Here is a 12,967-nt window from a genome sequence, read left to right as displayed (position 1 = left end):
ACAGTAACACAAAGGCAGATAGGACAATATTCTGTACAACAGTACAGGCAGTGCAGTAGGAATTGGTGTGGTCTTCCTACACCTCTTGTCGTTCTTGTATGTTAGTCCACAAATTCTCATCCACATCACAGCGAATATCCTCTCTTGCAATGCAGTGAAATATCTTCGTCACATTATGACAACTTGGTCAACCATTTTGCAGTTAATGACTTATACGAGGAACTAATGACTAGGTGTTTTGAGGAGTAAGACTATTGCACAGTGAACTATATAATACATTTTGATCAACATGACATAAACAATTGGTAATGTAGCAAAGAGCAGAGAATTGTACATAATCATTTGCATGGATGTACCAAAGCAATTGCAACTTGTTCAAAGAAGTGAGAAACTGCTTATATGATGTGCACAAGTGACATCACGATGTGAAGATTGAACAAATAGTTTTGGGAATTTCATTCTGATCTGAAAATTGTACTAAAGCGACTGAGAAAAACTGTAAATGTGTCTATTGGCCACTTAACCATAATCCTGTTACTTTTATTTAAACTTGACTTCAAGTTTTTCAAAAGTGCTTGAAGTCTGAAATTGAATGTGTCTTACATTTTTGTGTTTGTTGTGCTTCATGACAGTTATCAGCAGCGCAGTAAGAAATGTTGTCACTTTAACCTGATGCATCATGGGAGATGTAGTGCTAACAATGGCGCTGAAGCTGGACAGACCCACATCTTTAGGTTTAATCATTTTATTCACTATCCCACTTCCCGTGGGAATCCACACCACTAAACACGATCTTGAGGTACTGTTTTTGTTGGAACTGAGAAACCAGCAGTGAACAGAACCACTCGTCCACTGCTGGCAACTTAGTGAGTTCTCCCGACCAGTGGAAAAAAATGGGGGTTGAACCCCCAGGATACACTGAAAGGGCGAGAGCCCAGTGGTTGCCTTCTTGAGGGAATTCTGGGCATATTCGGCCCAAACCAGGAATTAACTCCAGCCTTCTTGATGTTGGCTTTGGTAGGTACGGCTTGATTTCCTTGTTCAGGTGTTCCACTTGGCCATTGGGCAGAGGATGCTAGACAGAGGTGAGACTCACATTTATGCCCAGACCCTTGCATATTTCACACCACACTCATGAGGTAGACAAGACCTGACCTGACCTGACCTGATCTGATCTGATCTGACCTGACCTGACCTGACCTGACCTGACCTGATGTAATGTAATGTAATGTAATGTAATGTAATGTAATGTAATGTAATGTAATGAAGGCAGAGTGGCACAAACAATGCTTCATGCTGAGCTTCACTCAGTGCAGTACTTAAGTATGCTGTTGTTGATGAGTGAATGAGAGTCAGGTTTGTGGCATCCAGGAAGTGTGTGCTGGGGTTGCTGGGAGTTGTAGTGTGGCTGGAACTCTAGAGACTGCTCCTGCTGGTGACCAGAGGGGAAGACAGAGCTCTGACTTCTGACATTTAGTTTGTAAAGTATATAAATATAAAAATATTTAACTTTAAATGAATTTTTTAGCTGGCTAACAAAATATTTAGTTATGGCATTTAAAAAAATGAATTAAAAGATGAAAATATGCATTTCAAAAATGAAACCTGTTTTTTCCCCCCAAAAGACGTCAAATAACCAAAGATATAGCTGTTCATTTTTGACTGTCACTTTTCAACTGGCACTGCATAGACAAAGGTTTTTTGCTTTTTTTTAAACCTTTGTGTTTTTAAATTCCTGATTGTATTGAAGGAAGTTATCCCTCATTCAGTTGAATGTAGTTTATTTGGGTTCTGGCTGATGTTTTTCACACTTATTTTCGTGTGACAAGCACAAAAACTGATGGAAATTCATGTTGGCCACACGTGATACCTGCAGCCAAGATGCACAATCTTGCATATTGCCCCCACACGTATTTTAAGTGTGTCCAAGGCTGAATGTTCTTATTGGCCCCACGTATTTAAAGTTAATCTTAAAGTTCCATTAGTTGTCACGCACCTAGGCGTGTGAAATGTGTTCTCCGTATTTGATCCATCCCCTGCCTGCAGCGTGCAGACCGAGGCGTGCCTAAACTACGGTGGCCCTGAAGTGCAAAGCATTCAACAAATCACTCGATACAAAAACATTTTTAAGATCACAACAACAATTAAAAAAAAAAAAAAAAATTAAAAAGCAGCATTACATTTTAGAAAACAAAACAAAATTTCAGAAACCAAAACTTGAAAAACAAAAATGACAAAAAAAAAACATTTCAGAAAACAAAATTAATTTCCAGGAAAAAAAAGAAATATTAAAAAATGAAAACATTTCAGAAAAAAAAAATCCAGAAAAAAAATGAAATATTAAAAAATGAAAAACATTTCAGAAAAAAAAAATTCCAGAAAAAAAAAATGAAATATTAAAAAATGAAAAACATTTCAGAACACAGAATGAATTTCCAGAAAACAAAACGAAATCTTCAAAAATGAAAAACATTTCCAAACCGGAAGAGGCAGGTACTATGGGACAACGCTGATTGGATGATGATTTTTGTCAATCATTTGAACTGAAAAGTATTTTAAATGAAGCGATGACGGATTTTATCGTCCAAACAACAATGTACTATAATAATCCACGTATTTCCCATTTATATATCAAATAAAAAATGCAGCAAACTGTTAATGAACTTTAAAATTATTTTTTTAACATTTCGCCTGACACACGGTCACCCGGAAGTAGTTTGTGAGCACTTTTACTTTGAACGCTGTGCGCTAATGTCTACGGCTGCGAGGTTCACGCTGTCAATCATCTTTAGGTAAGAATCAATTCTGTGATCTTTTCTTTTGTCAGTCACATGTCTCTAAGGATGTTAATTTTAGGATGTTAAAGTGCTGCTTTGAAAAGATAATTTCTTTTTATCTTGCGCATGCGCAAAAGGAACCCGATGGAGACGAACCGTCTTCACATGATAGCCGTTCCCGTTTTCGGTGACAACATGAGAGAAAAAGCTCCGAGCCAGCCTGATTCTGTGATTTATACAGTAATTACAGTAATTATATGGCATCAGTGTTGCTAAAAATCGACTTTAAGACTGAAATCAGTAAACAAGTTCTTATGGGAAATAATATTTAAGTGCATTGTATATTTTTGAACCATGCATATACACATATACTGAAACTTAAAAATGAACTTTAAAGTTTATAAAATACTTAATTGAATTAACATGTGATATTTCTGCAGGTGAAGTTTCTCAAAGCGAAGTTCCAGAAAGGTTTGTGCTGCAGAAGAACAGATGGCAGCTCTACATGGGAATACAAGAAGACTAAAGTCATTCATATCATTGTGCAGTGTACAGGCAAGTCACCATGATTTATGTGCAATGTAATCAATAAATATTATTTAACCTTAATATCTAATTTTTTTTTTAAATTGCAGGTCCTTTAAAAAAACGTCTTTAACCTGCTGCATAAGCCTGATTAGTTGTAAATGATGCAGTGGGGAGTGAAAAACGAAGCACAATTCCTGGCTTTAGTGTCGGGCTGATGATCTGGAAATCACATCTGAGGAATCGCATCAAACACTTGTACAACTCCAAACAACTTAATGTTCCTTTAAGCAAAACTCCAGTTTAAAATGTTCATATTAGACTTGCTTCATTTAGGAGTTTTTCCATGTTTACCATTTTAGGTTTTAAAGCTTTATTAACAAAGATGATGTTTGATTTTCAAAGCTGTTGTTTAGAGATGTTTTTTTGTCAATGAAAAAACTGAATGCTGATGTGAGGATTGTAATAATGGATATGAAAATAAACAAATTTGTTTCATAGCAATGCAGTATATTTATTGAAAACTTAACATGAATACGTTATTCAGTAACAGAAACAAAGAAACTGTTGTGGATTTTCCTTTATGGGCTTCTTCATGCAGTCAATCAAATGTTGCGCTTACAATCAGCATTTACTCAGCGTACCTGTCAGTCACATTTATTAGAGGAAAAAATGCATCTGGGAAAAGTCTGTTTGTGCTTAACAACTATATCAAAAAGAGTCATGTCAGGGAAGTTTTGTCCACATTGCTGCTCAGCATCACATCCAGAGGAAGATGCACAGGTAAGGGACCCCAGTTCCTGCTCGTACATGCTTTGCAGCTTCCTCTGCACTGGACTCCAGCTCCAGCTCTTGAAATCCCTGACAGAGATAAATTAATAAATTAAAAATCCCTGACAGAAAAACATCGGCTGCCGTTCATCTTTCATTCAGGAAAAAGTTGAGTTCATCAAAATGAGGAGAAAATGGGTTAAACCAGAAATTCATTAGGGAGGGGTCAAAACACCAAACTCAGAATAAAATACATTATTTCAGTCTTATAAAAAATACATTCTAAAACACTTTGGTATTCCTCCTCTGCCTGAAAGACTAAAACGTTTTTTTTAAAGATTTATTCTACACTACAGACTTTGCCACCTTTAGTTACACACCTGGGCGTGTCTGAGGATGTGCACATCCAGTCATTTACTGTCATGTTTCTGTGCACTGACACACTCTAAAGTCACAGATCTTATAGTGTGAATAAGAAGCATTCATAAATGTTATTCTGAGACACAAACTGCTGCAGTTTACCTGACAGCTTTGCTGATTTATGCTGCTGGTACACCTGTCTGAGAATCCTGCCCACGTGACCCCCCCTCTCCAGCTGATGAGGTAACCTGTCATTAACGTATGACTGAAGGATCTTGGATCTGTCTGTAAACACCCACCTAGAAATCACGTTTAACGCTACATTTATTAGATCAAACAAATGTGCCTTCATACCTTATCTGTGGATGACGGGACTGCATTTCCTGATGATGTGCGCCGTCTTTAACACCTGTTTCTTCGCAGCTGCTGCTTTAGACAGAATCCTCTCACGACATTTTGAAACATTTGTAAACCTGGTTGGTGTTGATATTTCTGCGTGCGTTCTGTCATCACATCCGCTAAATATTCAAAGATTAACGTTTATGTTAACGTTTTACCGTCCCTTTCTTTGTTTACCTGCAGAACGGACGTCATCCACACAAACTACTTCCGGGTGACCGTTCTGCTTCAGACGAAATATTCAAAAAATAATTTAAACATTCATTATCTGTTTGCTGCATTTTTGATTTAATATGTAAATGGGAAATACGGGAATTATCATGGTACATTGTTGTTTGGACGATAAAATCCGTCGTCGCTTCATTTAAAATACTTTTCAGTTCAAATGATCGACAAACATCATCATCCAATCAGCGTTGTCCCATAGTACCTGCTTCTTCCGGTTTGGAAATGTTTTTCATTTTTGAAGATTTCGTTTTGTTTTCTGGAAATTCATTCTGTGTTCTGAAATGTTTTTCATTTTTTAATATTTCATTTTTTTTCTGAAATGTTTTTCATTTTTTAATATTTCATTTTGTTTTTCTGAAATGTTTTCATTTTTTTTATTTCATTTTGTTTTCTGGAAATTAATTTTTTTTCTGAAATGTTTTCATTTTGTAATATTTCTTTTTTTTCTGGAAATTAATTTTGTTTTCTGAAATCTTTTTTTCTTTTTTATGTTTTGGTTTCTGAAATTTTGTTTTGTTTTCTAAAATGTAATACGCTTTTTAAATTGTTGCTGTGATCTTAAAAATGTTTTTGTATCGAGTGATTTGTTGAATGGTTTGCACTTCAGGGCCACCGTACTAAACAGTGGGCGGAGCTAAAAGTGTTGCGCTCCGCCCACTGTTCGCGATTTTTTGTAAAGGTTTGCTTTCAAAAGTACTAAGTGTCTCAGATTGTAAAGCTGATCGGATTTCTTCTGTCAGTAATGATCTAATCTGTTTAGAAGAAGATTCTCTCAGTTCTCGGGTGCAGGCTGGTCGTGGATTCGGTTCTAGATGGAATTGTTTTCTTGCGAACTCTAAATTATGTTTTGGCATTATCAAATAAAGTGAAGTGGTTCCGGATTTGCCTGTGACTGTCCACGAGAACCGGGATGAACTTCTGAGCGGCGTTTCTACTTTTCAAACAACGCGATCGACACAAGGTTCTTTTTATAACATGATTGACATTCTGCTCATTCACTTGGTGCATCTGCGAATGTGGTGAGGAAGAGGAGGGTGGTGTGTTTGTCCATTCAGCAGAAATACAGAGATGGAAAAAAGAGTGCAAAATATGAGATATTTTTATGAGATAGGAGCCGTTTTGTACGAGACCAACACATCACAGTTTTGATCAGTCTGCCTTTCTTGTTCCTGTAGCCATAAATAGAAAGGGCTGGGTTTTTCCTAAAAAGAAAATTAAAAAAAACAAGATTCCTAAAGCTTGAGTGTTCACATCCTAATATCAAAATAATGAATCTTTTCCTGAATTTAAAAAAAACGTATGTTGAGAGCCTTACACACCGGGACGAATTTCGCGTGTATATTATATATATATATAATATTATATATATAATATTATATATATATATAATATTCGCCGACGTTTAACGCCTCGTCACTAAACAAAGGGCACCAATGTGAGTGTGCACACCGACGCGAAAAAACGCCACGCATCAAAGCGTCATTTTTTAAAAAACGCCTCGGGTTCGTTTTTTTGGTTTGACGCGCCGCGTCAAAAACTATACGACCAATGAGAATGGCGCTTTTGCACACGTGTCTGGAGCTTCTGAAGTTACAGTAAAACACAACTTGGGAGCGCTCAAACACAAAACTGCCTTTCTGAGCACACATACCAGAGAAGAAGATAGACGCTGACGATATGACGGACATTCTAAAATATCCCCGAAAACGCTCATGATACATTTTCAGCTCTTGTACCAGTCGATAAAACTCCCCATGTTCTTCTCTTCTCGTAACTATGGGATGTACCCAAAATCGGCGTCTTTTCCGGCGTCTTTCATCATTCAACAGAACAATAATTTCTTCATCGCTGGAACTGGAGCTGGAGCTACTGGTGCTGGAAATATTCATGTTTTCTTTGTATGATTCTGACAAGCGCGTAAATACTTGCTCTCTTCTTCTGAGTGAAAAGCGACTTTAAGAAGCGTAAAGTTGCGCAGCGCCACCTTATGTACAGGGGGTATTTCTGTTTTACATTAAGCGCCATCTAATGTCAGGGAATGAAATTGCATGTTCGCTCGGCTCATCGTCAGCGAAAATCGCCTGGGTGTGAACACAAGAAACGTGTTGAAAAACACTGGCGAAAAACGGCTGGCGAATATTCGTCCCGGTGTGTACGGGCCTTTAGTCATCTCATCACTCCCGAATCTGGTAGGTGGCAATATTAATGAAAAAGAATGTCATACAGTGGGTGGAGCGCAGCGTGTTTAACCCCGCCCACATTGAGCCACACCTCCGTCTGCACACTGCAGCCGGAGGGACCATTAACCCAAACCGTAATTCTAATTTTAGGAAAAAGAGCTCAGCAGTGGCCGCATGTATTTGGAAAATTACCAGCGAATGCTCTTTTTTATTGTATTTTATTTTTGACGTGAGGTCCGGATGCGGATGTGACGAAAGTTCCTGTGACGTACACGGTACTAAAACGTAAACAGCCATGGCGGACTCCGAGTGGGTGTTTTTCGCCGTCAGCAACATCCCGGTTATGTTCCGTTCCGTGGATCTAAGAAACTATTTCAGTCAGTTCATAGAAAGCGGTGGCTTTCAGTGTTTTCACTACAGACACCGACCAGAGGTTCTGAAAGATCCGGACGGGCCCAGAGCCACAGAGCGCGAAGACGCCGCCGGCGAGGAAAACGACAGCAGCAGCAGGCCCGAACCCTCATCAGAACCCGAACCGACAGCACAGAGCAACTCCACGTCCAGACCGCCAGCAAAGACCTGCTGCTGCATCGTGTCGGTTCGACCCAAAGACGCGGACCGGTTCGTGAAGATGTACGCGGGAAACCACTGGATCAACTCCAAGGGAAACTGGCTGTCGAGGCGCTGCGTGATCCGGAGATTCAAAGTCTCACAAGAAAATGGTACTTTTTCCTCACTTTCAATCAAATCAGTGACTCAATCGATGACCAGCAGAACACAAAATAAGAGTTCTTATTAATAAAGTAAATGTAGGTGTTCTATTATATTCTTTATTCCTTTAAGTTGTTCTAGTGAAACATATTGAATGGGCCGATCTTATGGAGTTCCTCATAAAACTGGTTCCACATATGGTACACAAATTAAATCAAGGAGTATATTGATTAATAATACAACAAACTGCTAAAAAACAACAACAAGTGTTTATTTAATTTGAACTAGTAAAAATCTGGTATGTAGTTTCTGTGGTTTTAACACTAAACATTTAAGTTTGGCTTTATTTAGTAGATGGGGAGAAAGTTTTTTTTTTTTTTAGAAATGTGTAATGTCTTCAATGTGAGTCTATTTGTTTGCTCCAGAACAATAAATCAGATTAAAGGTATTTACAGAAGAGTTGATGGCATGGAAGTGTCAAGAGCCAGACACGTTTCATTATTTTAACGGTCCCTGCAGGGAGGGACAAATGGCTTTTGACCGCACGCTGCTCTTGTTTCCATCTATCCAGATTTGAGGTTCAAATGAGGCTGCATGGTGATGCAGAAGGCCCTGGTTCAAATGTGTGAAGTTTGCATTCTCCCTGTATATGTGACAGTTTTCACTCGGCACTCCAGCTTCTTCCCACAGTCCGATAAACGTGCTCCATAGGTTGATTGGCACCTTTATATTGCTCCTAGGTTTGTGTGAGTGTTTCAGTGTGTGGCCCTGCAACCGGCAGGTGACCTGTTCAGGGTCACCTGCCCAACAGAAGCCGGGTCGGTTCCTGTGACCCTAAAAGAGATTATGAAGACGAAAGGAGAGGTTAAAATGGAAGATATATCCATTTAGTACAGAGAAAGAAAGAGGAAAGTTTTCAACTGTTTGCCCACAATTATCCATAAACTCTACTCTGCTGGTGGGTTTTATTTTGTTTCTAGTTGTGTTCTTTGGTGCTTATTGTATACTATTTGGGCCACAAAGGGATCTAAAATTTGATAGAAGGACCAAAACAGGAGCAGATACTTGGTAATCCACCGTATAATAGAAAGAAATAACATGGAACCAGGACAGAAACTTGCTTTCATTTGGATTGAAAATTAATATATACATCTTAGAATTGAACATTTTTTTGAGTTTTTATTTCAAAACGGTGGCATTTGTTTTCATTTTAGAGCCAATTGCACCATTTGGTGTACCTTGTGTAAAACATCAACTCAGAGAAATGCTGCATTCATGTGACGTTTGAATGATCGGAAAAATAAAAAACAACAAATCTTACAACATAATCCAACACCACATGGATGCACAACAACTTTCTGCACCTAAACAAAGGTCTATTTATTTGTAGTGCACCGTCTATGGGTAGACTTCAGAATTGCAGGGGCGATAAAACAAGAAGGATTATTAATACAATTTATTCCAGTTTGTCGGGCCAGATTAAGTAGTTTAAAAGATAAGTAGTTTAGAATATGGCCCCCAGATTGTAGTTTGCCCACACCAGCTTTAGAGCGGGGGTCCCCAAACCTTTTCTTATGAGGGCCACATAACTTCTTTGCTCTTGCTTAATTTTAAACTCTTTCTTTTATTCTGAAGCACTTTGGTACCCTGAAGGAGTTGTAAAGTGTTTTCTATATAACGTTTCATTACATTCATTCATTTTCCAACAATGATTATTTTGCTGACATATTTATTCAAAGGTCCTTTTTTTTTTTCAAAATACCACACTTCAAATTCAACTGAAAGGTTTTGCGTCCACTAGATGTCCTTTAGCAAACGAAGCTTCAAGAAGCAACTAACAGTTGCAGCTGGTTGTCTGATGTGTAATTGTAACTTTTTCTTTCTATTTCTGCTCTTTTCCTTCAGAGGAAGTCTTCCCATATAAGACAAAACACGAGCAGCGGCGCCGCGTGGCTTTGTCGGAACGCTTCACAGAGGCCGACCTCAGAGCCTTGCCTGAGCTCAACCCACCCGCTCTGATGCGGCACGGGAACGTGGGCACCCCCCTCAAAGTTTTCCTTCAGCTCATCCAGTCCTGCCGCCTCCCCCCACGACTCATTCGAAAGCTGGGCCTCACTTTCCCAAAGACCAGCTCCAGTCGTCGCTACGGAAACGTACCCTTCCTCTATAACAACACGTGCACCCTCCCCGCCACGGAAGATACGGTACTAACAGCCGCTGGACATGAAATAGCCGGTCCTGGCGCTTGGTCAGTTCCCTCTTCGAGACGGAGCCAGGGGACTGAGCATGTGCAGGAGGATGAAGAGGAAGACGAAGAGGAAGAGGAGGAGGATAGACAGTCAAACACAGATGATGTGAGTAGAGGTCACTGTCAACTATGTCTGTCAGTGTTTAACATAAATCTGTCCGTTCCTGTTTTGTGGTTCCTCAATGACTCTTTGTTGCAGGATGAGGATTACTGCGAGGAGTGGGAGCGCCACGAGGCTCTGCATGAGGACGTCACCAGCCAGGAGCGAAGCAAAGAAAGACTGTTTGAAGAAGAGATTGAGCTGAAGTGGGAGAAAGGGGGCTCGGGTCTGGTGTTTTACACTGATGCTCAGTACTGGCAGGAGGAGGAAGGAGGTATAACCCCAAAAACCTCAAACGTTTTAGTAACCATTTGACCCATGAACAGTGAAATCGACTCAGCTACACTTCCTGTTCAGTTAGTTGTCCTAAAAGCATGTTTTTATGTTTTGGGACTTTTCTCTTTCAGACTTCGATGAGCAAACATCAGACGACTGGGATGTTGACATGAGCGTTTACTACGATAAAGGTATCCAACACTCTTCTCTCAACAGGAAGGAGGTCAGCTTTTCTCTAACCCAGTCTCTCCGCAGATGGAGGCGACATGGACGCTCGTGACTATGTCAGAATGCGATATGAGAGGAGGCTGAGGGAAGGAACTGATAGTGGATCGGGGCACAATCAATCTATTGGCAGCTTTGAGAAGTTTACTAAGGTAAGGAGAATTCCAAAAATAAAAGGGGGAGGATAAGCTTAATCGGCTATTCTTTTATTTAACGGACCATTCTTTCGTGGGATTTAGGGTATTGGTCGGCGAGTGATGGAAAAGCAAGGCTGGAGGGACGGGGAAGGATTGGGAAACAGTCAGGTTGGGACTCCAGATGCTCTCAAGAATGAAGGTCAACATCCACACTGCAAAAGAGGCTTCGGGTGAGCATGAACTCTGAAGTGCAAGCAATGCAGCACTGGAATAAAAACCATGCTGACACATGGATTTTCCGCAGGTATCATGGAGAGAAACTGGTTCTACATTCTGTGAAAAAAGTCAAAACGGACCATCTAATATCAACGGTGTATGATAAACCACAAGACGTAGATGGAGGAGACAGTTTACTCAGACGCCAGCCAAGCACCAGCATGAAGTACAGAGGATGGCAACCAGGAGGCAGTATTGGAACAAAAAGATGACCATTTGTCATTTCCTTTGTGTGTGTGCTTTTGTATTAAATTTTAAGCCAGTGGCCTTGTGAGTTTTGTATTTTCTTCTTAAATACCTACTTATTCACTTCGAAATATTTATCTCGTTTAGATTTAACAAAGTCTAATAAAAGGGTTGTGATCATTCTCAGTGAACCGCCACCTTAACATGGTGGAGGGGTGTGAGAGCTGGACTGATCCTGAGAGCTAAGACGTGCAAGACTCACACCCCTGGTAGGGTCTTCCATGAGAGGACAGGTCCGAAGTGAGAGCCAGGCAAATTAGCTGTTCAGAACCCCTTTGTGAGAATAAACAACCAAGATCCAGCTAGGCCTGGGGTTGGGTTCGACGCCTGGCGGCTGGGGCTCTTCCCGCAGGGCCTGGGGCAGGTCCAGCCTGAAATAAGAACATGGGATCACTGCCGTGTTGACCCACCACCTATAGGAGACCTCAAGCGGGGCTGGTGCAGTGTGGTTTTGGTGGTGGTCAATGGTGGTACGTAACCAGCCCAACCCCTGGTCATTGAAGGGTGGCTTTTGGGACTTAAAAGGCCATCTCTACAGGAGGGTGGGAGCCCGAGCTCTTGCAGGAGGTTGAGAGGTATCAGCTAGATATAGTCAGGTTTACTTCCACACACAGCCCAGCTCATGCTCTGAACCTCAATCCCTCCAGAGGGTTTGGACTCAATGATCTGGTAGCTCACAGTTGCTCATGGCCCTAATTTAAACCTGAGTGGTGTTTTTGCGTTGGTTTTCTGTGCTCGTCATAGTTTGTTCATACCAATCCCTACGTTTGAACACAAGAGTGTCCTTCAGCCAACATGTGGACCAGGACAACCAAAGCAGGAGATCGATGATAGACTTTAGTCGCTTCAGGCAACCCTCTGTCGTGTGTCAGGTCAGTCAGGTAAAGAGAGGGCAAAGCTGTCCACTGATCCTTACCTGGTGGTGAGTTGGATCTGCTGGTGGGGGAGGAGTCTGGAAAGACTTGGCAAACACGAACGCACTCAAAAAGGTTAACTGGGAATGTCTGGCTGAGCCCTCCGTCAGAGAGGTCTTTTACTTCCACATCCAGGAGAACACAAAACTGGTACGGAGGAAGGCTGGGGACGTTGAGACAGAGTGAACACAAAGAACAGGGTCTCTCACTCAGGTGATGGCTGCTCCTGCCCTGGAGGTTAGGATAGGGGAAGACATGCAAAGTCCTCCTCAAGGCGAAGTGACTTCCAGCTGTAATCCAGAAAACGCGGTCTGAATCCAGTGGAGTAGTACCAATGCAAAATATATATTTATATATATAGGTTCAAGGAAATGGGCCAAAACTCACTCAGACTGGGAAGAAAAAAAAGAGGGGAAATCTTCCAAGAAGGCATAAGATAACCTAACAGGCTGGATGAAAAGCAGACAGCTCTTTACACTCTGGCACCACTAAAGGACGGAGAGAGGAGTGCAGGGGAAAGCTGCTGCACAGGACAGAAACCCCGGAACATGCAGGAGAGACCACCCTCAGGTGACCAGGGAACGTCTTGGGTTT

General features: G+C 40.9%; 1 protein-coding gene and 2 long non-coding RNA genes across 3 annotated transcripts; 2 read left to right on the top strand and 1 right to left on the bottom strand.

Annotated features, from left to right (window-relative positions):
* Positions 1 to 2,659: 2,659 nt before the first annotated feature.
* LOC144984564 (uncharacterized) lies at positions 2,660 to 3,804 on the top strand. The gene is made up of 3 exons (XR_013648359.1): positions 2,660 to 2,792; positions 3,218 to 3,332; positions 3,413 to 3,804. It is a non-coding gene; the product is annotated as an uncharacterized LOC144984564 (long non-coding RNA).
* A 65-nt stretch (positions 3,805 to 3,869) lies between these two features.
* On the bottom strand, positions 3,870 to 5,010 carry LOC144984565 (uncharacterized). Its single transcript, XR_013648360.1, has 2 exons — positions 4,788 to 5,010; positions 3,870 to 4,163 (listed from the first exon to the last, which is right to left on the bottom strand). It is a non-coding gene; the product is annotated as an uncharacterized LOC144984565 (long non-coding RNA).
* A 2,484-nt stretch (positions 5,011 to 7,494) lies between these two features.
* gpatch3 (G patch domain containing 3) lies at positions 7,495 to 11,478 on the top strand. The gene is made up of 7 exons (XM_004077662.5): positions 7,495 to 7,962; positions 9,857 to 10,305; positions 10,399 to 10,573; positions 10,707 to 10,766; positions 10,831 to 10,952; positions 11,040 to 11,167; positions 11,242 to 11,478. The coding sequence occupies exons 1-7, from the start codon at positions 7,536 to 7,538 to the stop codon at positions 11,423 to 11,425; spliced, it is 1,545 nt and encodes a 514-aa protein (XP_004077710.1). The 5' UTR covers positions 7,495 to 7,535; the 3' UTR covers positions 11,426 to 11,478.
* Positions 11,479 to 12,967: the final 1,489 nt, after the last annotated feature.

The sequence above is a fragment of the Oryzias latipes genome, chromosome 16, assembly GCF_053564925.1.
Source record: "Oryzias latipes strain Hd-rR chromosome 16, Olatipes_Hd-rR_3.1".
NCBI classification, from domain to species: Eukaryota; Metazoa; Chordata; class Actinopteri; order Beloniformes; family Adrianichthyidae; genus Oryzias; species Oryzias latipes.
Note: the sequence above shows the minus strand (reverse complement) of the source record. Positions and strands in the feature narration are given on the sequence as shown.

Coding starts and splice junctions, on each gene's coding strand:
- gpatch3 (XM_004077662.5), top strand. CDS start 7,536: ATGGCGGACTCCGAGTGGGTGTTTTTCGCCGTCAGCAACATCCCGGTT. Junction 10,306..10,398: donor GACAGTCAAACACAGATGAT/GTGAGTAGAGGT, acceptor TCTTTGTTGCAG/GATGAGGATTACTGCGAGGA. Junction 10,574..10,706: donor CTGGCAGGAGGAGGAAGGAG/GTATAACCCCAA, acceptor TTTCTCTTTCAG/ACTTCGATGAGCAAACATCA.